Below are 27,760 nucleotides of genomic sequence, written 5' to 3'. Positions count from 1 at the left end.
AGCAAACTGAAGTCAAAGTCATTACAATACAAGCCTCAAATTAGGAAAATCGGCTTTTCATGTCGTTCACCGAGGAGAAGACACTGTTGTTCGCGCCGCACATGAGAACGAAAACGGGTCTTATCTGTCGTTTGCAGCCGAGCCTGTAGATGAATAATATATTCAGTAGCCATTATAGATACAGGTATTTTTCTGGTACCTTTTCCGCCGTCAATCACAGGTGCTCATCATTTTGCCCCCCCGCCTCCCCATTGCTTGGAAAGTTTCAGACCTCTGCTGCATAACTGCATAATTGATGGAATACGGGTTTGTGTAGGTGCGTGAATGTCTGAATCGCACAAACACACTCCGTGAAAAGCCGTCGCTGTCGTTCTCGGGGGTTTGCATTCGACACCGCGGTGAGTGGGACTGACAGACACGCTCGGCACAGGTCACAGCTTGTTTTATTTTTCACTTCAAACCATGAGAGGAGGGGACAAGGGATGCACATTGATAAATTACACCGGATATCGCTACGCGTTAACTATCAACATCACAACATCTCATAAGAGCACTCTTGACGACAGATCCAACTTTTACAAAATGAAAGGGAAATAACAGTGCGATTGAAGCCCACCTATAAACGTAATGAAACAACAGTAGTTAATGAGAGTTTTGGCAAGAGATGGCGATATGCACAGTTTATTCTTTTTCCTAGCTGCAACGTTGTGTTTGATGGAGCGAAAAGACTTGCAGCAAAAGCATTAACTTGCACCGAGGATAAATAGGTTTTGTAAAACAAAACAAAAAATAAGAAAACAAATCGGGGGGAAAACCTCCTAATAAAAGCTGCTACAAAGTACACACATCGAAAACTAGCCCGAACGCACATTTCTGTGTACAGTTCGGCTCACTAGGGGATTTTCAAGGCATAAACTGTACAACACAGCACACTGAAATTGTCACTAAATGTAAGCTATACCTAATAACTAGGATGGAAAAAAATTCATTCAGTCAACTCAGGGTATGCTGTGGATGCTGAGTTTGTACTGTATATAAAATGTGTTTCAGTAATACCAGACCATACAGACTTAGTTTGGGTTAGAATTAGATGTGATCTTCTGTGTGTGTCTGTGTGTGTGTGTGTGTTTGATAAATGTGCCTGAGGTTACAGAGCTCGAACAAGAAAGGCAAAATTATTCTGAAAAATGAATGTACCGTAAGTGAAGTATACACACTTGAGGGGGGGAAAAGAAAACCCGCAGAAGGGAAGCATGAAATTCAGCTTTGACTCCATGCCTTTGTACAAAGTGTTGCCTCGTAGTCACGTACAAAACATCCATACATTACAGTTAAAAAATAAATATATCATGAGCGTCAATAAATAATAGATTAGAAGACGCGAGTAAATAACCTAACAAGAGAGCAGACGCTGTGTATTTAAGTTTAAATGAACAGATGATGATGTTCCCAAGAGTGTAAAATAGAGAGAGAGAGAGAGTGGGCAGACAATATGGTCGAGCATGTGGTTGTGTGTTTTTATGTCTGCATGCATGTTTCACTCTAAATTGGCATTCTATATGTAGCTGCTGTGTTAAAGTGTGTCTCTCACGTCTACATTTCTATATAATCTCCTACACGAGCGCCCCGTGTCTGAACCCTCCCTGTGTCTGCATGTGTGTCTTCATGTCTGCGTGTGTCTGGATGTGTTTTGCGACGCCGCTCGGCGGGCTCAGTGACCCTCCCCGCCCGGGGGTTTAGTGTCGTGCTGCTGGCCCCCCGCCCCTCCCGGCAGCCAGGGGGAGACAGAGTGCGAGGTGGTCTGCTTGGCCATGCTGTAGTGGCTGATCACGGTGTAGAAGCGGCCCCTCGAGTTGGCATCCTGGGCAGCGTAGTAGGCCTCCAGCGACGCTGGGATACACCGCTTGTGCTGTGATTAAAAAAAAACAGAACAGTTTATTGTGAATATTTCATTATTGAAGGCGCTACATGCAGTGCTCGGGAATCCGTGTTTGTTGCGTGTTCCTGTGCTCTGGCGACGTGGCTTCGGAGGGAAGTCTGAAGGAAGGGGCTTGGACTTTTGAATTCAAAATGTAGCCTGCTCCAACTTTTTGTTTTTCCAGGATCTCCAACCGTTTAACCTTTAATATAATTTATTATATTGTCATTACGATACATGACTTTTCCACTGTGGTTCATCCATAAGGTTTATCTTATGACATGAACACAATCACATTTATCTTGTCAACGTTGTTAGATCCTCCCAGGCTTCAGACATAAAAAGTCATATCATGGAAAAAGGTACTACTTTTAAAGAAAACAAACTGAATAGGATATTATTGGATATGACTAACTGAGGGGGTCAGAGCAGTGTGTGAGTGAAACAACAGCACAAAATCCTAAGTCATATTTTTTTGTTATTACATGCCATCTGCCCGACATTCCTCATTGCTGGTTAAAAGACCCGGGCGGAGAGAGGACAGCTGACTACTGATAGTAGCAGTGAGTAATTGCCCACATCACTTTTCAATGGAGATCCACAGAGTCCTAATAGGAGACCAGGCTGGTGGACTTGAACACAGAAAACGGCTATTCATTTCCCATTTAATTGTTTCTTTCAACCATGACAGCAGTGCTTTTATTGCTGTTACTATAACAACGGAGGCCCTCTAACCTTAAAGCACTGGCAGGCATGGAGGCGGCTCACACATGAGATTAATTATTCTTTTGCCACACAATCAAGGTTAATAAACTACAACAGAGTCATTTGCCACTGACCGCTTAAACCATCACTTGGTACAGCTCAAGAGCTGTCAATTATGTGGTCAGGTTATAATTAAGATTTTGTGGTAAGGCCAGGTTTTTCAATCAACAATTTTGCACGTAGTCAAAGTACAGCACACTGCAGTCTGTGCCCCTGTGTTAATAAGCCTGCAACTATACATTCATTCCATACAACAAGGTACTTTAACACTTTCGAAAATAAGTACCAGGGAGGTGAAGACGGCATAGTGTTTGTACAAAACTGTAAAACTAAAAGATTCCAATTCAGCACAGTGTATGGTTGGATTCAGTCATTTTGCTATAACAGATTGGTCCGCCTCCCTTCCAATCAGACTCATGTCCATTCATCCTACAACTGGTCCAGTCAGTTACAACCAATGATCTAAAATGGTGGTCTGACATAGGAGCGGCCAATGCTGAAGCCTTTTCAGTAAAGACCAAATTGGTGAACACTGATGAGGCAAAACACAAACATCTGGTGAAAACAGTTGAGTCATCATGTTCTTCTGACGGTGCCGCATCACGTTCCATTGCTCTGATCGGTTGTAGGTCCGCTCTGCAAACGCTGATAACACCACTTGGAAATGAAGATTCAAGACCCATTCGCAAATGCAAATTGGTCTGCTAATGTAAGCTAATGTGGATCAGGAGCAAATCATAATGTGGTAATTAATGTGAAATGGGCAGTCAGTCTAATTTGTCTCATTTCCATCAAATACTCAACAAGGCTAATAATGTATGAGTTTGGCTTTAATAGAATCTCTTCCCGCTTCTTCTATGTGAAGGAACAAAGACATGAAATGACACTTGATTACACAGGTCATGGCAAAATCAGAGATATCGCTGATTGACGCTAGCTCATCTGATTAGCCATCCTAGCTCCTTCCTGTATCATGACTTTCCTGTGACCTACCCACAGATGTGTCAAACACTGCCTGGACAAAAAACAGGCAAATACTTTGCTTACTGTCTGCCGTACAAGCCTGTGGTGGCAACAGGACAGGGCACAAGTGGGCAGAGACCTGGTCTCCTATTAGGACCCTGTGGATCAAGCAGGCTGAAAGCTCTATGGTGTTGAGGGACACCATTAGCAACGTCTGCACTGAGCAGCAGGGGCTAGGAATCTCCTGTTTCCACCAGTGGGGGAAAACAATTGTGGAGATGAGGAGAGACATGGTCCAGGCAGAAGTGCGGCAGCAGGAGGAAGAGAAGCGGAAGGCAAAGGCTGTTGAACTCGCAACCCAGGGAACGTGGACCAAATCGAACCTCCCAAAAAGGAGGGTCTCAAGGACTGAACTCTGGAGGCTGGAGCCGGTCCGTGTAAGCTTCCTCTTGAGGTCTGTGTATGACACACTTCTATCTCCAGTAAACCTGGTGAGGTGGGGCCTGAGGGATGACCCACTCTGCAAACCCAAGCCACAATCACCAGCAGCACAGTTCATCAGGGCTGGGGGAGCAGCCATCTTCTGCTAGGAGAACCAGAGCCAGCATCCTTCAGGGGGAGCAAGGGTGGGAGATGAAAGTGGACCTGATGAGGAAGTTGAACTTCACCACTGTTGTCCAAATAACTTTGAGGACATAGTCATTTGGTCAGAGCAGGCAAAGAAGGTCATCCTAGTTGAACCGACTGTCCCGTGGGAAGAAGGCTGTGACGAGGCCCATAAGAGGACGAGCCTTTGATACCAAGACCTCGTCTTGGAGTGCAGAGATAAAGGGTGGCAGTCATGGCTGTTTCCAGTTGAGGTGGGCTGTACAGTGTTCCCAGCACAGTGGATGGTGTGGACGGTGCACAGGCACGAGCGTAAGGCAGCTGTACGCCGGATTGAAGAGGTAGCAGAAAGAGCCTCTTGTTGGTTATGGCACAAAAGGGACGAGGAAGGCTGGAGGCCTGGAACTGAGGGACAGTGATTTGGCCACCACTGCTGACCCACCAACGGGAGGGTGTCGCAGTTAGGAGTCGGAAAACACCCAGGGAAGTTTATGCACCGTCTGAGGACATCAGTTCCAGGTCAAAGGCCACAGTCATTCTTAAGAGTGACTGCATATGTGGCGTCCTCGGATGTATGATTGTACAGCACTTATCTGTGAAAAGTGCTATATACATTTTAAAATTGACTCACTTACTTACTTACTTAATAGTATATTGAATGACTAGATTTTTCAGGCATATTCCAAGATGACACTACACTGGGCTCAAATTGTGAAGGAGTGGTCCAGCGAGCATGAGATAACACTTTCACAAATGAATTGGCCGCCACAGAGTCCAGACCTTAACCCCACTGAGAGTTTGGGTGTACTGGAGAACACTTATCATTGCTGTCCAAGTCATGATAAATAGATCTTGGCAGAAAATTGATGCAACTGTTGATTGAAATAAATGGGATAGTGCAAGCTTATCGAGACAGTGCTGTCGCGGATGCCTGCTGTAATCAAGCTAAAGGCAGTAGCACAGAATATTCAGGTTTGTGACACTTCTTTGGGCTGGTCAGTGCATACAGAATATATAAAATGATGGGTCTTACCTTATAAATGAATCCATCTGGGCAGGCGTGGTCATAGGTGAATGCTTTATAAACTACAAGGAATACGATGCAGGCGAGGAAAGCCAGGGCCAGGATGATCAGGATTGTCACCTGGAGGAAGGACAAACCCCGGTCAGTGTTTTATAAATGATAGGAGTCAGCTGACTGAGGTCAACGGCTCCTTGCCTCAGTGTTGAATTACATGACGGATGACTCAGGACGTGACACTGTTAAAATCCACTTTGTTCCCATCATGGATCCAACGCTGCTTGGTTTGGTGAAATATGAGTCAATATTTTCAGTGACTTACATTCAGTGCTTCATTACATTGTTACACACATACACAGTACATGAAGAGCAGAGCAGCTTGTGTTTCTTTTTATGAAATATTGAGGAAAAATAATGCAAATTCATGTAAGCAAAGCATTCTATGATACGATCATTCAAAGTGAAGGTCTCGTGATAAACGCCAAAATGCAAATTGAGCTTTAGCAGCCTCACAGCCACACGTCCCATTCACCACATTCATTTTACAATTTTACATTTCACGTTGTTGTTGATTCACTCCAATTACGCCACGGGAATCCTGTCACCGAACCTCTACTAATTGTTATTAGACTCAAGTAGATACTTTATGAATATTTCCTTTTGTTTATGACCAAAATGAGACAAAAAAGAAGCAGCAATGTCTGTATGAACCATTTATTTTGACTCTACAAGTGACGGCAAAATATCATTATTTGTTCAAAATCGGAATACATACAGAGAGAAAAATGCTTAATAGTGGTTTAAAAAAAACAATGCTAATCTAAAGTGATGAAAAATGTAAGCATTTAAAGCTGTCTGTCTCGGTTGAGGTGTGAAATGGGTGCGACAGTGTTGCGGTAAAGCAGATTAACAAAGATTAGTTTGATGCAAATGTAGCACAAAGGACAGAGCTGTACTTAAAACATGGTTATTGTCAGCGGATGAAGTATGTCAGTGTGTCTCTTTGCCATTAAATAGACAGATTTACCTCAGTGAGTCGGGTAAAAATGGGACACAGCGGATGAATACCTCTAAATTCCCCCGTTTCTTGCCAGAGACCGGCATCATAACCATTCTCATTTTACTCTCTCTCTCTATGATTTATCACAGGAAGATGCCAGAGCAATTACACACGGGCGATCATCAGTTTCCATCGGTGCTGCGCGGTGGACAGGGACACGCAAGTTAAGTGACTGTTTACTCGGTGTCAACTGGGGGACACGGCTCTCACAGCCTTGGCTGCTGTTGACACCCTTGTCAAATGACACCTCGCACATCACACACGGCGAAAAAGGATTGAAAAGGACGCGTAAAGAAGTCACGCCGACCTGACTTCTGGAGGGGTAACAGATGTGCGATGACTGATGGAGACTCGCCCTGACCCCCCATTTAAACAGCAACGTACATAAAACGGGTCATTAAGAGGAGGGATTACAGTAAAGCTCCTCATATCATAGAGTGAGAGCGGCGAGTGCACAAAGCACTAAGCAGACACTTGAAACACTAAACGGAGACGGAAGTTGCTAATAACTAAGGGGATTTGCTCTTTTGCTCCAAATCTAAAAGGGTAATAAATTAGTCTGCATATATTATGTGTTAGTCAGACACAGAACTAGTCACTCAGCAGATTATTTATTGAACAAAACAGCTTCCAACAGACTTTATAATTTGGCCATCCCTTTAATCACGCTTTAAATGAGGGCATTACACGTACACGACATGAAACACGTTAGTGGAATTAACCCGGGCCATTGAGAGCATAGCCTGTGTCAACACACAGCATGAGGATTCAACACAGCAACCGCAGCAATAATTGAAGGAAGATCACAGCCTTTGTAAGAGAAATGATCGCTGTGTGACCGCAGCTACAGCCATGTGGCGTATAAGTGCATTAAAAATCTATCCTGACCTTTCTCCATGATTCATAATCTGGCGGAAATCCGCAGTAAACCATAGGAGGTCGTCAGGGCAACGCAACAGTTCACCAGTTCACGCATGAAGTGGATTTTTTGGCCTGAGGTTTTAAATAAACCTTTGCTGGTCTATATACACATGTGTCTGTCATGTGGCTATGACTCCAGTTTGTGCCATATTCTGCTCCACTATCACCAGCAACATGACTATCTGTGCAACACAGATAACACACAGACATTTGTTGTTGTTGGATGTCGGTAAACACACAGCGTGTGGCTGTAAGTTGGACCAAGAACAATGTGTCCTTAATAGGAATTGGCGCCATCGGTAAAGGCTGGATTGACTGCATGGCAGGTGACTGGGCCCGCTGGGCTTTCATCGTTTACCTCTACAAAGCAGCGTGAAATCCCTGTTTTATATTTCTAAAAGCAGTCACGCACACACACAACGTTAGCAGCATCCCATTCCGCCTGCGCGCCCATACGAATTTGCAGCTGACGCCACCAAAACATGAATAAATAAAAATACAGTTTTTCTAGATTCATTTTCTAGATTCATTTTCAAGACACATCTTCAGGTTTGCCTGAGGACACCAACGCAGAAGTATAAATAATCAAATAACGACAGCGGACAATTTCCATCGTCGACTGCGCAGATGCGTCAGTCATTTTTTTTTAAGAATGAAAACAGCACAAAATAAAGATGGCGTTAACCATCACCATGTCACCCAAGTCCTCTGCAATTTAAAGGGACCGTGGTCACTAGGCAACCATTTTTACAATGATGATAAAGCGTGGCACATGAGTTGTTTGATTGACAGCTGGTATTGTCCAACGGCTGCATGGTTGCAGGTGACGTCTGAACTCCCATTCGCAAATCATCAACGTGCAACTTGTCACTTTAAGGCTTTAAAATGGGAGTTCAGATTCCTGTGGATGCTACTGGGTCCTTTACAAAGTATTACAAAGCACAACGATTCTCGTGAGTGACGCCATACTTGGACAATCTTTTGTCTGTAGCAGTTCCAAGTTTGTAATCACTTTGATAAACTGAATAGACGGAATAACAATGACCCTGTTCCCTGTTGAGTTCTTGTCTCATTTCACTTCTCGTTTCCCCGCCTCTTTGATTACCTGCACCTGCCGTCATGGGTCACACCTGCGTCTCGTTGTCTCTCCTCCTCCCACAGACTATAAAACCCGTCTTTCCCTTCCCTTGTGTCAGCATTCCAGCCCTTTCCCCCCGCATTAAGTTTCATAGAATGTTTAAACCCTTTTGACTCCGCTGTCAGACCGGTTACCTTTTTACTGAGTGGACTGATCCATGTACTGAACCTGAATCACTCTCAGAGGCTGCATTTGAGTGCTTGTTTCTTGTGTTGTATTGTGCTTAATCTATTCTTTTGGGTACATAATATTGCAATTTATTTGTGCTGCGACCTGTCATAATTCTTTAAAACTCCTGTCCCTGTGGCCAAGAGAATTACACAGTGAAAGCAAGGAGATTACAGGGGATCAATATCCAGTAAACACTGATTCTTTTTTATGTTGTCATTACACTGTCAGCAAATGGCAGTCTATTTCAGTATGTATTTAACAAATACAGCGATTTTCTTTCTTTATACATGCATCAAAGTACTATGAGTGAAACAACAGGCAGCTGCAGCTGGAGACAGTTGGGTATTATCGAGCAACACTAATCAGAGCAGATTACAAAAGATCTACTGCGATTGTTCCTCTGCTCCGCTGTTTCCTCGTCGCCAACTGCAGATTAAGTGTCTGCACTTGACCTGTTTTGTACGTTAACACACACCTGCTTTAACACTGACGCTGTCTGAGATTATTCTATTCCAACATCATTCAACACCGCACCACACCTCCCACACTCTGGCAGTGACAGACAGGCCGTTATGGAGGAAGCAGACACCTCCTTACCTCCACTTAAGGAAAAGAGGGGAATATCTAAGTGTGTGTCTGTGAAAGAAAGAGGGAGAAAGGGGGAGGTGGGTGTGTGACAGCAGAAAAAAATGATGCTAATAAACACGGATAACAGAGCGAGCAAAGTGAGAAATAAAGCCGGAGATGACAGACGCAATAAAACAGTGAGCATGAGGCAACGAGAGAGAGAGCAAATGACAAGAGATCCAGGGGCAGATGGAGAATGTTGTTCCTTGGCTTGGTAGCAGGTGGCACAGACAGACAGACAAACAGAAAGGTTTGACCGACGGACAGCAAGACAAGCCTGGCCAGGTGGGCTGCAAACACGATGGCATATCACTTGATGCATCAATCAATACGCCACTTAAAGCATAGGCAGTTATTCTACACGGCCTCTCCTGTCCCATCTGACACCTTCTCCGCCGCAGCATAAAGCTCAGTCCTCCACCTTCATGGTGTTCATGAATGTTGTCCTTGTGCTGCGCATGGAGGAAAAGCGTTTCATGTCAAATGTGAAAAGTACTAACACTGACAGCATTTTCAGTTTGGCTCTGATCATCTCTCCTTCCTCCAGGGAACTTTGCTGATTAATGATATTAACGGAACTCCATGAAGGGTTGAGCTGAAGCTTAAAGATCAGACCTCGGCACATGTTCCCCTGATTTAAAATTCAACATTAAAGTGCAGAATAAAAGATAGTGGCGAGTTATCACATCCCGGATCAACCTTTTTGCCGTCACTTCTATCTCCAACTGAAAAACTTCACATAGTACAAACTTTAAGTGAGTCGACGTGTTAAAAAAAACCCTTTTATTCGTCCCCTCTGGAAAAATACCAACCAGTTTAGCCTCAGGACTCAACGGTGTAGATAGAAATGTGTCCCGCGGAAGTGTATAATCGAGACTCTAAGCTCTTGTCGGTGAAGCGAGGGATCAGAAATCTACATAGGAAATGTAAATGAAATGTTCCTCTTATCCTCTTAAGGCGGTTTTGCACTGATGAAATGAATGAAGGGGGTCACAGTGGTATACCTGTTAGGCGACTGGAAAGGTCACAGGTTTGATCCCCATGTCTTTGAGTGAAACATTCAAAGAGTGCACTGTGCAGTGTGTTATTGGGGTTTATTGCTTTATGTAAATGACAACAATCAGGGAATTAAGTTCTCCTGCATTGTCCTTAATCACTGCTTTATCGATGTCTGTAAAACAAACAAGCTCAAATAGTTTGGAACAAGACAGCAGCAGCAGCAGCAGCAGCCATTTTGGCTCCAAACCAGACTTTTAATTGTGTTTTTTGAAGAACATTCTTTAAGTAAAAGCACCACAGTGTAAATGGCATCCGCTCTCGACTACAGCTAAAATCCCTCTCAAATACAGACGATTTTATTACCAACAACGTGTGCTTAAAACAGTCTTTCTGTTTATGTGATTAACTCGTGTTTCAGTGCATGAATGCAACTGTTGATTTAGAGCTGGTGGTTCCTAAGGTAAGGGTCAATCCGAACAGGGTCACAAGATAAACCTGAGATATTATATAATATGTGTTGGAAACAAATATGTATGTATTTGGTGATTATTTGATTTTCCTATAATCTTCCATTTCTTTTTAGAATATTGAAAATTCTGTCTTTAAGTTGTGATAAAATCATAATTAAATTTCATTTGCACACACCCTAATTAGTGAAAGTGACTTTGCATATAACCCATCCTTGGTTTTTTTATACACCAGTAGTAGAACACACAAACTGGGCACTGGGGACCAATGGGGGTTGGGGACTATGCTCGGAGGCACCTCTTGACCTGTCCTTGGATTTGAACCCTCTGGTTACAAGCCACATTCCCTGCAAATTTATGACACCACACGGTTTATGCTTTGCTTCCTATATTCTATTATTTTAGCGTGTTTAAAGTCTTAATGTAAATGTTAACTTGGAACTGGAACTGGAAAAAATATAAAATCCTTGACAATAATAGGCTAACTTAAGTGCAGAAATTACATTCTACCACTGTATTTTGTTTCAAGAAAAGTTCCTACATTGTTATTTCTCACAAAGCCGCTTCTAATGAAGCCGCCTCTGCTGTATTTCAGAAGAGCAAATTGTTCACAGACGTCTAGGATCCCTTTTTTTACAGTGTATAGATGAAGAGCTAATTGTGAGGGCTGTCCTTCCTCCCGGAGCATCTCATCCAGCGGAACAAAGATGACTCTCGAAGCACAGATCACTCGGGGAGCTGCCCCAGAGCAGAGAGTATCGGAGACGGGGCAGAGGAAGGTCAAGGAGACAGTGTGCCAGGGATTTGAGCTCTCGAGGACTGGCTATAGTAGAGTAGTATGCAACAGACGTACAAACGCTCCACCATCTACACTGTTAAATGGAAAGGAAGCTTTGCGTGAGGATGCAAGTGGACTTTGTGGATCCTTGTGCGATACTCATGCTGTTTTTCTCTGTTATTGTCATGACAACTTGCCTTGTAAGGCTGGATAAGGATGTGTATGCGTAATAGCAAGTGAAAATTGTGCAATATTATCTCATCCTCCTCCTCGTCTCTGGGCACATCCAGAGGCGAACAAGCTACAAAACATTTTGTTCTTGAACGTCCTCTGCCGTGTCCTCCATAGAAGGACAGTTGAAGGAGTTGTTTTCAAACCAAAATTGGCCCACAGTGTTCAAACTAGAAACAAACCAGAGGTTTAACATCCTAACGGGCTATAAGTAATACAAATATCACACATTTTTTAGATTGATTTATGTGCGAGATATATAGATATAAATTGACTTAAACCACATGATCGCACCCATATTGTTTCTCACACAGAATCCACTGTATAATACAGTGCACTGCGAGTAAGACAGATATATGCTAATTATGCTAATGAATCCAATTAAGCAAGGTCTCCATGGAGACCAAACTTCAAACGCGACGAGCAAATTGCGGCGAGCAGAGATGCTGCGGCGCTCTCGGGCTGTAGACTGCAAATCAAATAGCAGGAAAATGAACAACCACCGCGTTCAACCTTCTGCACAGATACGCTCATTGTGAATCGGGAAAAAACGTCTCTGAGGAGACGCTAAACATCTGGATCAGATTCGCTAATCGGCACAGCAAAAAGAGGGGATATTATTAATGACGGGCTCTAACACAAACACACACTCACTATGCAACGAAAGACTTGTTTACATCACATTCGGGACTCTAAATGTCTCTGCAGCTCTAAATCCCAAGGGTGTTTTTTATTTAAATATTGATGCACATGTGCATAAAAGTGAAAGAGACCAAGAGGGGAGAATAATATATACACTCAAAGTAAAGAGAGTCGAGTGTGTGGGATTTTAAACAGAGACAGAAAGTGTTGTGATAAATAAAACCACATTGTGTATTTGTTTAACATCATCCACTGTTGGTTTGTGTCCTGAACTGTGATAGAGTTCAAAACAAAATCAGGAAAAGTGACGGGTTAAAATTTAACACGCTGCACGTATAAACGTGTTCCAAGACCGAGTGTAAGATCGCATTTGGCCATCATCGATCTGACTCAGAAAATCCTTTTTATCTTTGGCAACCTCACCTGATTTCTTCTTCTTCTTCTCCTCCTTCTTCCTCCACTGTTGGAGTTTATTGGCAGTTGGCAACTAACCTTGACTTATTATGTCCATTAATAGAGTTTGGAAGCAATGTCCATGTATAAAAACAAGACAGGATCTTGGATCCATCATTTATTTCCTGTGATTGCAAATTATTATTTTTTTGACCTTTGAGACATGCTGTTAGAAATTGGTGCTTGTTTTAAAAGAAAGAGACGATACACGTATTAACGTCACGCTGATGTTGATGGACAGTGAGTAAAGTCTGATGTCCTTCTGAGGTGCTGTTTGATCTGCGGTAGGAAGGAGAGCGTCTGTCATCGGGAATATCACTCGCACAGTCTGGCAGTTTGTCTTTCATCCAACTTTGACGACTGCGAGTTGTCCGTCTGTCCGTCTGTCTGGCATGTCCCTGTGTCATGGCCGTTGACACGGGAGATCCTTTTTACTGTGACAAACGACTCAAACTTGAAGTCGGCTTCCAGGCACAGTGACCCGACCAGGGACGCGTTTGTGCTTCAGTGAAGCGTAAAAAAAAACATTGACGTGTCAGATGTGCGCGGTTGGATTTCCATACGCTGATGGCCGACCTTGTTTGCTCATAAAACGCATAAAAAAAACATCCTCAACATGCAGTATCCACCTGTGATCTAAACACAGTACAATAAAGTGTGTTTCCTTCAAGCGTGCAAAGATACCAAGACTGTGAGACCGAGCAAGTCACAGCTGCCAAGTTCATTTTTATCCGAAGCCAAATTTGAACAATAAGATGTCTTTGAATTTAAGCCAACGGGGGCTGACACTGTTCTAACAGAAACTGTGACTGATGGGAAATTGACTGAGTTCTGATGAGAGAGCAAAAGGATAAAATGGAGGAAAATGGTGAGACAGAGCTGGACAGATATGAAATCACACCTGAGTTGCAAACTACATTTCCAGTGTTATGGAGGGAGCAGAGAGTCTATGTTTACCTCTGTCACATTTACACCAGTTTCCAGGATTATTATAACACAACTACTGAACCATTAACCATTAAACTCGTGGGGTATGAACCAGCAAAGAATACATACAATGTTATCATGGAGCATACTAGCATGACAGAAGTGCTACCATGGTTGCACTGAAGGGTTTTTAACAAGAACAAGTGTTTTTGTGTTATTAAAAAACACAAAAATATTCAATAAAGGCATTGCACTCAGTGCCATTCATCTCCTTCTGTCACTGAAACCGATCTGACCTGCTTTTATCACAAGAATACTTTGAATAGCGTAAACTGTGGGCATTAGCGTTCCATCGCAGCCGGAAACAACAGCCACCACCAACCTTTGCAAGCAGTGAAAGAAAAATCACATTCAAATCTGAAACTCTGCAAACCGGCCAACCTTCAACCAAGTAAATACGCCAAATTATCCACACACTAATCAAAAATGCTTTATAAATGAACACAGAGATGTGGTGTTTGCAGAATATTCAATGATTTTGACTTAACTATAACATGACACATATTTAAAGATACCAATAATGATGCGTTCAAGTATTAAACACCGTTCCAAACACAGAAGATGTCATGTATCATACATATCGACATCCAGTACTTAGTGTTTCAATTGTTCATGTATGGCGCTTTTGGTGTTTTAAGAAAACAAGGTTGATGATGACAGTTTTCTTGGTGTGAGTGTGGTTAAGTTTAGGTTAAATTGTGGTTAGGTTTAGGCAAAAGGACCTGGTTAAGGTCAAGGAAGGATCAAGGATCAAGGATAACACAACCAAATCCATGAATACATATGGGTGAGTATTGAAAAAAAAAAAAGATCAGGCCAACCAAGAATTAAGAAAAGAACTCCATTTGAATGGAAGTCACTTTATTTATAAAGTTAATGATATGATACTCACTGAGTTGACGCCTGTGAGATTGACAGCTGGTGTCATTTATGTTTACTATTTTAGGACTAGTAGTCCTCATGGAGACCAAAGCCTGGTCCCTGAATTGAGGCAGAACCTCAATTCTGAGGCTCACAAAATCAAAATGTTCCGTGTGGTTTGGTTCAGGGTTGGCTTTGGCATAATCTGGTGGGTTACGGTTAAGAACAAGGCTTTTGTTACGCAGTCCAGCCGAATAACCGTCAACGCAGGGTCCTAACAAGATGAGCTGCGCCGACTCGTGTGTGTGTACACAGATGCATCGTCGTGGGTGGTTAACTGAGAGTGCATAACAGCTTCTATACGCTCCCTACAATCAGCAGAAGATTAGTCACCCATACAAAAACAAGCAAGGAATAATATGTGGAACAGTGAGGCTATGTGAGGTTTCAGAACCTGCAGCAGTAATTACCTGAACCCTGACAAACAGTGGCGGCCTTCTGCGGAGGCGGCAGACTGCGGCAAAAGCTTTTATCTGAAGGCGAGGTGGAGGTAATAATGGGATAATTGTTTCTGATGACGGCTGCCTCTCCCACCGCTACATGCACGGGCCCCGCTAACTTCGACTGCTGCACAGTGTGTGTGAATGATGAAATATGTGTTGGCATGAGAGTGTAGGAGAGTGGGTCCTGTAGGAGCTGGTGTGTGCACGGCACGTGGGTTTTGAGACTCGGCCAAGCCCACCGTGTTTTCCAGAAAACCGAGCTGGACGACACGCATTAACTCTGCCCCTCATCAGCCGCTACACCTGCGTCTTTCTGTCCCTTCTGAGCAACGATTAATCCTCTCCTCTCCTCTCCTTCCTTCCGACTTCTCATTTTCTGAGTTGCAGTATAAGTGCGATGGCAAAGAAAGGCAAAAATCGTTATTTTGCAGCAAAGTTCGTAAGCTGAATCGACATCACACCTTTCTGTATATTAAAATCTTTGGAGTTGAGTTTCCACACAACTCACATATATCTGTCATGGCCTTTCATTTAGGAAACTCCTTGAACTTCTTTCATCACACAAAAGATTTTAGTCATTTCACAAAGTTGCACTACAACCATTCATTCAGTATAACTGTATATAAGTGAATGCATTGAATAGCTCCTCTTGTAATTCATCTTTTGCTTCCTTCTTCTTTCATTCCCTTTTTCTCCTCGCTGTTATCTCAGGGCACTTTTGCAAATATTATTAGTGTCGACACATTTTCTCCCGACAGCTGAAATAGAAATACTTCCTCTCTTTCTTCATCTACAGTAACTGAGATCTTTCCAGGTGGGGGTTTTGCTCGAGATCAAATGAAATTCAGGTTTGATTTTGGCGTTCGTTGGAGCTCATTAATGACCGGTGAAACTCGGCCTCCTCGCTTCATTCCGCAGAACAAAGCAACTATAGGGGGAAAAAAGGATGGAGAGGATGTAGGAGAGGATACAGCAGGTGGTGAGTGACCAAAAAAACGAAGGGAAGAGGGAGGGAATACAGAGAAGGAAGAAGAAATAACATTTTACTGTGGCAAAATCTAGTTTTAAAATTAAAACATTGAATTTTTAAAGTAGGGGGGGGGCAAAGTAGGCTGTGGCATGAAAGGAGGGTGGAGAAAAGGACGGAGAGCAGGGCTAAGATAGTGAGGGCAGATTACAGAGCGGTTTTTTTTCACTGAGCTCTTCATCCATCAACACAATCTGCAAAGCTTTGAAAAGAAGCGAGATGTGCGAACTTTTCATCCAGAAATGTTTGCTCTGCGTCGCACAACAGCACGCTCTTCTCCACACTGTGTGTGTGTGTGTGTGGGTCTGACGCCGGCGCGCCTGCACAATCAGCTCCATCAGTCAAGCGGACCGAGCGTTTACACAAAATCGCACAGACAGAGGCTGATGTAACACGACCCGGATGGAAAGTCAGCAGCAAGAATTTGAAACAGTTCCAAATGTGAAAAAACACTTTGGGCATTTTTGTTCTCCACTACACTTGGAGTGCGTCACATCATGTCCACAGCTCTCCACAGCACCTGACAAAGTAATCACAGTAATCGCAGAGTGCAGTGGGTGTAAAAGTGTCAGAGTGTTGATGACACAAACACGCTCCATCCGACAATATCAAACAGGACCCGAGAGTTCGACCACAATCTCTGGAGTGCCACTAAACTTTATGTTGCATCCACTGATGGAAGATTGTGTCGGCGTTACCCACAAGAACTAGAACACTTCCACTCTTTTTATGGCTGTATTGAATCAACAGGATCCACGTTGGGTGTTTCTTTACCGATTATATGAAGGATCACAGACGGATCTTTGAAGGGCTGGATTTTAAGGGTGTTACATAATCAAACCAAAGGACTGTTCCAATGTCCGGGATGCTTCAGATTCTAAAAAAAAACATTTAGTGATTCTATTCACAAGGCTGCATATGATGCATCCCCATTCCAACACAAGTACCCACCGTCCAATTGCCTGTCCTGTTTATGCAGATATACCCAGAATGCTCGGGGAGAGGGGGGGGGTGTTGGAAGGATCAGCTCTCTTAAGAAAGGATCCTTGACTATTGAGTATTCCTGACATGCTTTTCCAACGACGCTGCCACTTCTAAGACCATCAGCCTCACTGCATTGCTTCAGAAAGCTGTCGAGGCCAGAGTGATGCAGTTTTCTTCCTGACCTTGGCAGCAGCGTCTTGTGTGTGTGTGAGACAATTACACTCCCGTCTCTTGGTGTGTGATATCTAACTCTGCCTTCCTCCACTCTGAAGGACCTTTCGGGCGTTTGTGTGTTTCACCTCCACATTTGCACATCTTTACTTGCACACCTTTCTGCCTCCTCCCCCCCTCTCTCTCTCTCTCTCCCCCCCGCTCTCTCTCACGCACACTGTCTGTCAGTGTTGCAGAGGAAGAAGGTTTTTTTCTTTGCTGCCATGACAACATAAGTTCTCTTTGGTCTCCCCTAACGACAGCAGAACGGAACAGGCAGTTCCTTAGTGATGGAGATGTTGTTGGAACGGTGCACACACACACACACACACACACAGAAGTAGAAGTATTTTTTGCACCAAGTAGAATCCCTAAAACCACTAATAATGGAGTACTTTTACATATTATGTTGAATTTTAATCATCATGTTAAAAAGTGTCTATCCCCAACCTTTAAATACACTTAAGTAGTTTTGTTCAGCGGTTTTCTAGGCTCCTCCCACACACTCACCAGATAAATCTCAGGGTATCTGAGAGATGATAAAGAGAGAGAGAGGTAAATATAAGTGATGTGATAAACAGATGTTGTTTTTCATCTTTTCTCATAAAAGATGACTCAATATTTTAACCTCTGAGGATTTCATTCATTCCCAGCCAATCCCAGACGACTTAAAACACATCATGAAATGAAAACATTGAGTCTTTCAAAGGGGAAATCAGAGAAACTAATGAATTACAGGCCTGTGCTCCAAGCCAAAACCTTAGAGACCATATTATCCCCACACAATGTGGTGTATTTTATAAGCATCATAGTGTTTATATATAACAAAAAACTAGTATAATGTTCTTCTTTCCATGTGTCCGTCTCCAAATCTGCTACATGAGTAATTTGCTCAATCCCTAAACCAAACTGGAAGCCCAACATGAGAAAATGCTTTAAATTAGCACACTCATGATGAAATAGTAAATACACAGGATAGATTCAGGTGGCATTTGTATAACAAATAATAAAGATAATCAAGTACAGCAGGTTTTTACTCTCACCTTAAGTCTTTCGGACACGCCGTCGGTGAAGCTGATGGTGAACTCCTCCACCTTGGGAACCTTCAGCCTCTTCTTCTCTGTCTGGTACTCTGTGCGAGTTTTCACCACCACCTCCACGAGAGAGAGAGAAACAGTCATCATCAAGTCCCAATTATAAATATAAAACATCACTTTGGTCTAAATAACGCATTCATTTACAAGGCGGCGATGTAACAACGAGATTAAGAACACCTAAAAAACATGAGCAAATGTGATCAAAGTCGTTACATCATTTGGTATTGGGTGTCACATCCCTGTTTGCCTTCTATTCCCCGGATATTCAAATGAATGTGGGCATAATATGAGATCCTGAGCCTGATATGGCACGTGATGCACATCAGCGACTCAAACGCGGCTCCGCAGTACAAAATATCATCAAAAAGAGATTAAGATAAATGCACAGCTCGAGAGACACGTGTATATAACAACCCAGCATCACGCTACAGAGCAGCAGCAGCAGTGAATGTGACTGACTCTCCTTTTATTCCCCCATAAATCCATATAAGAGTTTAGCCAGAGAAGACACACGGTGCACTGCCAGGCATCTGTGGAAGATCAACTGTGTCTTCATATGAGGTCAGACAGGCGTCCACAAAAAAACAACTGTCCTCTGGGTCAACAGTAGGACAGAGATGTGTCCCAGTACTGTCAGTGTCAGTCTAACGTTCGCTCATCACGGTCAAAGTACAGGAGTGTGGCGGAGAAGGACACAGAGGAGAAGAGACGGAGGTCAATTCTTGAATTTTGGAAGGTGCCGGTTCAAAGAAGTGGGAGGAGGAGGAAGTAGATGAGATTTTACTCAGCTGAGCTTCCACTGAGGATGTTTGTACAGGATAATGAGTTGTTTTTGTTTAAGAAAACTGCATTTTCATACTTTAAAATCTGATGGGTGTATTTACAGTTTAAGATTGTACAAACAAAACAAGTGGTGAGCGTATAAATGAAAAGATTTCCAAACCCGACGTTATATAGAGAAGACAACCAACTGCGGCATTCCCCTTAAGGTCATGTTTGTTTTTTGGTTTCTTTCTTTCGTGTTTCCTGTTTTATTTTGAAACTTACCTTTCCTCTCATTTCAGATCCCTTCACTTCCTGTCCCTGATTGTCTGCCCCGCCCTCATTAGATTCACCTGTATCTCGTTGTCTCCCTCCACAGCATGTGTCTCCTCGGTCTTGCCTCAACTTTTTAATTCTCTGACTCATTTCACAATAATTAGACCCGGGGTTCAGATATAACGGCGTGTGATGTGGCTTCATTACGTGTTTTGTTTTTTTTCTTTTGCTTTTCCTCCGCCCTCCATTATTCCCTGTTTCCTAATGAAGTTGACGATCAATCAAACACAGCCGCAGCTCAGTAGCGATCGCTGAGATCCTGAGAAACAAAGTGCCTCCTTTCTTCCCCTGACGTGGCCCAATACTCTCTGCTAAACCATTCATCTATCAAGAGGAAAATCTTGTTAAACAAAAAAAAAACAGTTGTGACAGCATGAATAAAAGTGTAATTATAAGTTTGAGGTCTCATGCAGCAGAGGCTTCGCCACGATGATTTTATTTATTTATTTATTTAGGCAATTTTGTCTTTATTTGAGGATGTAAGCGAAACAGGGCAGAAGGATCATCTATCTGGGAATCGAACAATGGCTATTGGTGGTTATTGATGTGTTAATATAAGAATGAGTGCAGACACTATTTATTGCACCAAAAATGCAGGCAGGTGGGTTAAATCACCTGTGCAAAAACATGCAGTAGTCAGCAAATGATTGTGTTAATCCGATTAAAAGCACACTAATACACTATTATATGACTGGGAGTCAAAATAATGACTTAAACAATAAAAAAGATGTCGACTAATTAGGGTTTTCATCAAAACTAGGGATGGGGCAATACCGATATCACAAATTCAAGTATCTACAGATACCGATACCGATATCAGTCTGATACAGTCGTTTTAGAGCATTTATGAACGTATGAAGCTGTTAACACATTTAAAAGACATAATTCTACAACTGTGTAACAAATATTGTTCACCCAAAATGAAGAAGTAAACTGCCCAAACATGACTCGGCTAAAATGCTTTTATTTCCATGTTTATAGTGTAGAATTGTATTGGATTCCGATCCATTGATTTTGACCGATACTGATTCCCATCCCGAGTCAAAATCCACAAAAAGTAGTTTTGGAAAGAGTTTTGAGGAGAGTCTTATTAACATAATATGAATTTTCCTAACTTGCTGTGACCTTAAATACTGTTGTTACAGAGACTGCCATTAATACCAGGGAGGTAAATAATTCCAGTGTAGCCTCTAAATGCACTTTCCTCTAAGAAATGTTCCATTAATCACGTACGCTCGACCTTCTTTTACACTTTTCAGGTCTGTAATGTTAATTTGCACGTCGACTGGCGCCACACAGCGCTGCTTTTTGAAGTGATGAACAAGAAGTGTATGTTTTTCAAACGGCACAAAGACACTTTTTGAAGTTTGAGTAAATGAACAAAATGAGTGACACAGAAAAGAAGAATTCCAGAAAGAAAAAGTTTCAGCCTGTCAGGTTTTAGCCGTCTCTCTGCCTTCAATCACGTTTTTTATTTGATTCTCCCGGTGGAGGAGGAGCTGTCAGAACTTCTTCCCCCGTCTTATCGCCGTGTTATTGCTCAAACCCTGTTATCTCAATGATTTCCCTTTCATTTTTCATCCCCAAAGAGCTGCAGAAGAGTTTTTTCCCCTCTCCGTGTTTCTGTGTGGAATGCAGATGGACAGTATTGATTTAATTCGCTCTTTTATTTACAAGGAAACTATAGAATCAGAGTAGAGCCGCGCTCGCAGCAGCTGCACTGGTACAACATGAGTTTTGACAAGATGATGTGATGATATTATGTTCAAAGGCGATACATTTTTAATCAGCGCCTCCTTTTTAGAGTTTGGATCTTTGGTTGAGCATCGAGCCACAAATGGCTGGGGCCGGAACACGTGAAATCTGGCAAAAACACGATATTGGCATTGTGGGGACACTGTGTGCAGTCCTAGTTTATTTAGAAATTTGAATTAAAAACTTATATTACATACATATTTGCAAATGGTTGAGTTGATCACACGCATACACTCTTCATTGTGTGTCCTTAAAGCACTTTTTCCTCTAGAAAATCTACATTTTCTGTTTTAAATGCAGAGGGAAAAAAAGGGCGGTGCAGGTGCCAGGGTTGTGCTACGTCTGTAAATGTATGATGGGCAGTTCTACACCAATCACACGTTCCCATTAAAAGTCAGGAATGCTTGCACCTTTGGACGAGTGCTCGCGTAAAGGCAGACTTGTCAAGACTTCTCTGCAGAGGAAATTGATCAGTTCCTGCTCAAAGTGAAAGCAGTGAGTGAGTGAGTGTTTCACAAACAGAGTCAAGGTGTTGTCATATAACACTATTGATGGATAAAGTGGATTTTAAATACTAGGTTTGGGTCTGAAACTATAGCAACAGCACCAGAGGTAAGGTCTATCAGACCCCAAGTCCGATATTTGCCCCCTTGTTGCTCTGTATATTTCATCTCCAGCAGCTTTGCAGAGAATTATCTGTGTCTTATATTAAACTGCTGCATCTGCAAATGATAAAATAGTTAAGTTGCAGACTGGAAACCAAAACAATGAGCGGAAAGATATTAAAAAAAACTCCACAGAAGCACAAGAAATTGTGTGGGTCCATGGCTGCAAGCAACACTTTTTTTTTTTACATTAATATATGAAGTCATTCAGCCTCACTGTTAATAAAAAAAAAAACCTGGAATACAATCAGTCGTTCGTACTCATATCATTAATAAAAGAAATGAAGCTGCAACTACTGAAATGGTAAGAACTTGTTTTGCAGCTTCCGTGTTGTCACAGAATCACCGTCTGTGTCATTTTAGGCTGTTTTCATAATTAAAAGTGAAGCCTGGTTCATTCATCAACGACCCTAAAGTGGAGCTCCTGCAACGTGGAAAGGCTAAAGTAGAGATTGCGTTACCTCAGGCTTGTTGCACTTCTTTTAATCTCCAATATTCCCAAAAATTCTTAAAGTAAATATTAAATATTCTTAAAGTTGAGTTCATAAAGTAACTTTCTTTGCCTAAAACGACAAAAAATATTTAATCGTTTCAGAAAAAAGTCGTACTATTATGAGAAAAAAGTCATTATAATCACGCAAAGACGAAGCTGAGAAACACGGTTTATGTTTTATTACATTTTTTTTAATGAAATTAAATAATGATAGAAAGTCTCGTAATATTACGACTTTATTCTCAAAAGATTACATTTTTACTTTTCATAGTTGATATGGTTCCAAAACAACTGGACTTCTGTGATTAATCGCGATTAGGAAGAAATGAATCATTTTAATCGCTCACTACCTTTATCCAGGTGAGTGTACGTTAGTGACAACATCACATAAAGATCTGGTGTTCTAGTATTTTTCATTATTTTGCATATATTACACATCTTATACGCCAATGAATTAATCCTTTATTACAGAGAATGAAAATTTCTTTATCCTCAGACGTCCCGGATACTCTGTGAACGTCCAAATCCAATAAGTGGCCCTCGCACAGTGTGCAGCACAGCAACAGAAATTATTTAACGATCCGTTACTGACTCGACACGTTGATTCCTCCTCCTCCTCCTCCTCCTCCTCCTCCTCCCAGCCGATTCCCCTCCTGCTTTCATTTCTGAGGCGGCAGCACGGCCGTGAAGAATGAATAAGACATAAAAGCCCCTCCAAAAGGAGGCGAGGAGGGAGCAGTAAAGAGGGTGAGGATGTGTCAAGAAGTGTGTTCTTGAAAAAAGCGCTCGTCTATCGCCGGCCTTTGAAGCCGGTCCTTGTGTCGTAAGCTTTGCCGTCAGAGAAGCGGCAAACAAAGGGAAAAGGGTCTCGTTGGTCTTTTTGTTTTTCAAACTACCGACAATCCAATCGAGATATTGGCGAACCAGCGGTGGCTGTGACATCCCTGCTCAGATGGAATCAAACCTAATACCTCTCTAATTCCTCAGCCTCTGCAGGCCACAGCAGCATTGTTGTGTGTGTGTGTGTGTGTGTGTGTGTGTGTGTGTAAACAACAAATCCTGCCTTCAGTGCACATATCCGTGGGTAACCCTGTAGTTGGGAGGTCGCGCAGTCATTAGGCAGGATCAGGGCGAAAACAGCTGGGGTCATATGTTGTAAAGCTGCTCAGAACCAGACGCAGGATCTGGGCCACGAGTTAGGGCACATGACCCAGTAAACCGTCCTTTTTACTAGGACAGAGAGGAAGAAGCTGGTCTCAGGTCAGATCCCCAAAGCTGTTTAACACTGTGGCAAAAACAACAGCATTAAAATCTGCGAGATTATTGTTTTTTTTCTGTGTAAAAACATGTTGTTTAGGAGACAGTGAACCACTGAATTTTGATTGTCTGCAATTTCCTCAACTTATAGAGGTCATTAAAGAGCATAATCAACTCTAATCTTTTCAAAATAAAAGAGCCAACGCCAAATCAGCGTCTTTGTCACCAGAGAGGAGAGAGTTGGAAAACGCCTGTACATAGTTTACATTTTTTGGCCTGTTTCTGGACATAAATGTTACTCTAAATGTGTCAAATTTCAAATTGAACACGCACAATCTGGTGTTCATGTACAACTACAGTGTGTTGTAAACTAAAACTGTTAGTTTTTCTTCATTTTAAATTGTTAATCCACTGTTTTTAACATGCAGTGAATTGTAAATAACTGCCAGATATTGAAAGTTCCCCAGGAAAAATGGGCGAAAAGCACTTAGTCACAGGATAATTTTCTGGCCCTTTCATGGTTAAAATACAACTCTCTCACTACTCTGCCATGTGGCCAAAGTGCTTCATATTGCATTCATTTAAAAACATGGAAATGTGACCATAGACAAACACAGCAAAGAAAAAGAAAAGTGTGAGCAGAATTTCAATTTAACCATCACTGCCAGCCATCACATACCCCTGCTTCACTCTGATGTTTAATTATGGATTTTAATATTTCTATTAGCCTCCGTTTCTTGCGTTCATGCATCACTTGCAAAGAAGACAAATTCACAACCTTACAGCCGCAGACGAGATTCAAACATTTCTTCAGCAAAATGACCTTTTGTAACTCCCACACACTGTCCCATTTAAGTGTGAATAATGGACCCATGTGCATTTACCCCCCAAAAAAAGGTCTGTAGCAGCGTTGAATGAGTATCCAAAAGCAACAAGCAGCGACAATCTTTGTGCCTGCGTCTCCTGAGGCATGATGGAAAAATTGAGTCAACGGAAGAGCAAACCTTTATCTCAAGGATCTGTACGTAGACAACATCATCGAGAGCAGAGAAACCCAACAGTTTACATCATCAGGCATCAGTGGAGAGAGAGAAAACTCTCTGACAGAACCAGACACAATATGTGTGGCCATGTGCCTAGACAGGTTGTGGTGAAAGGAAATCTGGGGGACAGATCATTATATCAACTGCATTTGCAATTCCTGTCAAAATAATTGCAATTAGATGTTTATTCAAAGTGGTTCAGCCTCTATTTTAGGGTTAGATGAGGTGTGATGTTTGGGTTTGATCGTGTGGGAGCACAGTTGCAGCTTTGACTCTGGTAAGTGGGAGATGTTCTCGAATCCACTGGGACTGGTTTAATTAAGCGTAAAATGACTGACAGCTTTATGAATGTGGTGGAGAGAGAGAGAGAGAGAGAGAGAGAGAGCGTGTGGTGAACGAACAGGGACGTGAATGGGAAAAAGTTTGAGCGTGTCCCTCAACAGAACACACAAGGAAGGTTCTCACGCTCTTACAGAACCGAACCGAAAGTACTGTAGACACAGTGTGGAAGGCGGGGTGTGTGTGTGAGGTGGATTTACCACCATCAGTGGAGAGAGAGGGAAAAAACTCCCCTTTAACAGCAAGAAATCTCTGACAGAACCAGACTCAAAGATGTGCCTAGACAGGTTGCAGTGAAAGGAAAAATAGGGGACAGATCATTATATCAACTATAATTGCAATTAGATATTAATTCAAAATGGTTCAGCCTCTATTTTAGGGTGAGGTTTGGGTTTGAGGGGAATGGGTTAGGGCAGAGGTGTCAAACTCAAATGTCCTGGGGGCCAATGAGCATCTAGTCTGGTCAAGCGGGGGCCGACATAGTGGACAAAAGTGGAAAAAAACAACTATTTAGTAGCCGGCGGGCAATATAAGATATTCATTGTGATATTAGACAGAATTGCAAAGTAAAAGTGCTTGTTTTAATATGAAATTATTCACAATAAAAACATATTTATGATGCACAAAAACAGAGAATTAAATTGAACATTTAGCAAATAATGACGAGGATTAACTGTGATTAAAACAGCTTAAATATATGTATGTAATTTCATATTGAGTGTAATACCTTTAATAAAGCAATGATTACAACCAAATGTCTTATTACTATTATAAAATACTGCCGGCAAATACATTTAGTCTTATATTCTGTCTCTATTCCATCACCTCGCACAGTGGTGGCCGGCCCGCATGTAATCGATTTGAGGGCCACATATGGCCCCCGGGCCACCAGTTTGACACATATGGGTTAGGGTGTGTGTACGTGTGTGTGTGTGTGTGTGTGTGGGAGCGCAGTTGCAGCTTTTGACTCTGGTAAGTGGGTGACGTTCTTGATGGGACTGGTTTAATTAAGCGTAAACTGACTGACGAGCGCGTGTGGTGCATGAACAGAACACACAAGGAAGGTTTTCACACTGTTTTCACACAGTGTGCCAGACAGGGTTTGTATGTGAGGTGGATTTACTGCCGTAGATGTGTGTTCTTTACCCCAAAGAAGTCATAAAACTCACTGTGAACTGGCTTAAATGACTGTAATTCCTCTGTCAATAAGTTGAGACCTAATCGGTGTGATTCATTTTGTAAATAATTGATTAACAGAGTAGAAATCTGAACTCTCTCAACTGTTTCCTTGGAAAAAGCCCAACACTGTGACCCAGTAGACGGATAATAAAGCGTCCACATTTGTCCACAGAGCCGTCAACGAGCTCATCTTTTGTCCCGAGTCCATTCATTTTCATAATGTGCAATCAGTGCCGCTCTCTGTTCCGACCCCCATAGAAAATACCATGCAGGCTCTCTCCACGTTGCAGTGCCACCATGGTAACTGGATTAACGTGCGGCGGCGGCACTTATTATGGGATGCTGAGATGATAAATGACAGCCTGTCTGGCACCCAAATCTGTCCCCTAATCTTGACAGGAGAAAACAAAGGACACGGCCGGGAGGGACGAGTCTCTTTTATATGCCGAGTATGTGTTACTCAGCATATTATGGACTGGGGACGGTGCAGGTGGGAAAAAAAAAGACTTGGAGCAGCAGACACATGTACAGACATGGAGGGGAAACTCTCACAGTACAGTCTCTCACCTTGTCAGGTGCTTGGCTCTGGAGGCTGCCGACGTCCAGTGGAGTGATGAGGGGCACATTTTGAAAGCCGTCCTCCACACTCACAGGTTTGGCCCCTTTGTCTTGAAGATTACTTCCCAGTTTCACCATCTTTCAGCGACGTTATATATCCCTCTTATTTCCCTGAAGACTGCTCCTGAACAGAGAAAATGCATTTAACTCACAGCATCTCAGATAGAGACAGAGACACCTCAGGGCTGTTTGATGCAAGAGATTCTTTCTCGTGAGCTGTAAAAGTAAAAGATCAGGTTTGGATTTGACTATTTTGTTGTTGTTTTTTTAAAAAAAAAGAAACTGGTAGAAAAAGCATCATCAAGCAAAATTAATTCTAAAAACAAGAACACACATAAAAACAATAACACCAGAGGAGCAGTCACTCACCGCGGGTCGTCCTTCCTCTGTGATGCTGCTGCTGCTGATGATGCTCCTGCTGCTCCTGCTGCTCCTGCTGCTGCTGATGCTGCTGATGCTGCAGTGTCTGTGAGGCGGAGGAAAGCAGCAAATGGGGCTGGAGGCTGAGCTGAAGCTGCTGCTGCTGCTGCTGCGGGAAAGCAAAGCTGCACCAGCGGAGACAGACTGCGAGTGTGGCGACAGGTTTCCTACCAGCAGGCAGCCCAACCCCCTAATCCAAACACAGCCTCTCTCCTTCTGCGCTGCTGCACCCAGAGCAGATGATGGAGCTGCCACTAGGGGGGGAATGAAAGTGGCTTTCTGGGCTTTGAAAGTGAAATCCAAATAATTAACTATATATATATATATACATATACATATATATATATATATACATAACCATATCACTAAATATCCTTGTCTGTTTCAGACATGGATACAGAAAAACTTCTGATGTTACTGTTCAAGAAACGTTTGTATGTACAAAAGTGAGATGTTTGATATTT

General features: G+C 42.5%; 1 protein-coding gene across 2 annotated transcripts; it reads right to left on the bottom strand.

The window, feature by feature from the left end:
• Positions 1-426: 426 nt before the first annotated feature.
• nsg2 (neuronal vesicle trafficking associated 2) lies at positions 427-27,503 on the bottom strand. 2 transcript variants are annotated; one of them, XM_044043004.1, is made up of 5 exons: positions 27,246-27,503; positions 26,826-27,000; positions 18,376-18,486; positions 5,286-5,396; positions 427-1,909 (listed from the first exon to the last, which is right to left on the bottom strand). In XM_044043004.1, exons 2-5 carry the CDS (start codon positions 26,952-26,954, stop codon positions 1,712-1,714), a joined length of 549 nt encoding a protein of 182 aa, XP_043898939.1. In that variant the 5' UTR covers positions 26,955-27,000; positions 27,246-27,503; the 3' UTR covers positions 427-1,711. The 2 variants fall into 2 exon arrangements, with proteins under 2 accessions (XP_043898939.1, XP_043898940.1); XM_044043005.1 differs by having other exon boundaries at positions 26,826-26,994.
• Positions 27,504-27,760: the final 257 nt, after the last annotated feature.

The sequence above is a fragment of the Solea senegalensis genome, linkage group LG13 (assembly GCF_019176455.1).
Source record: "Solea senegalensis isolate Sse05_10M linkage group LG13, IFAPA_SoseM_1, whole genome shotgun sequence".
Taxonomy (NCBI): domain Eukaryota; kingdom Metazoa; phylum Chordata; class Actinopteri; order Pleuronectiformes; family Soleidae; genus Solea; species Solea senegalensis.
This window is presented reverse-complemented; position numbering and strand designations above follow the sequence as displayed.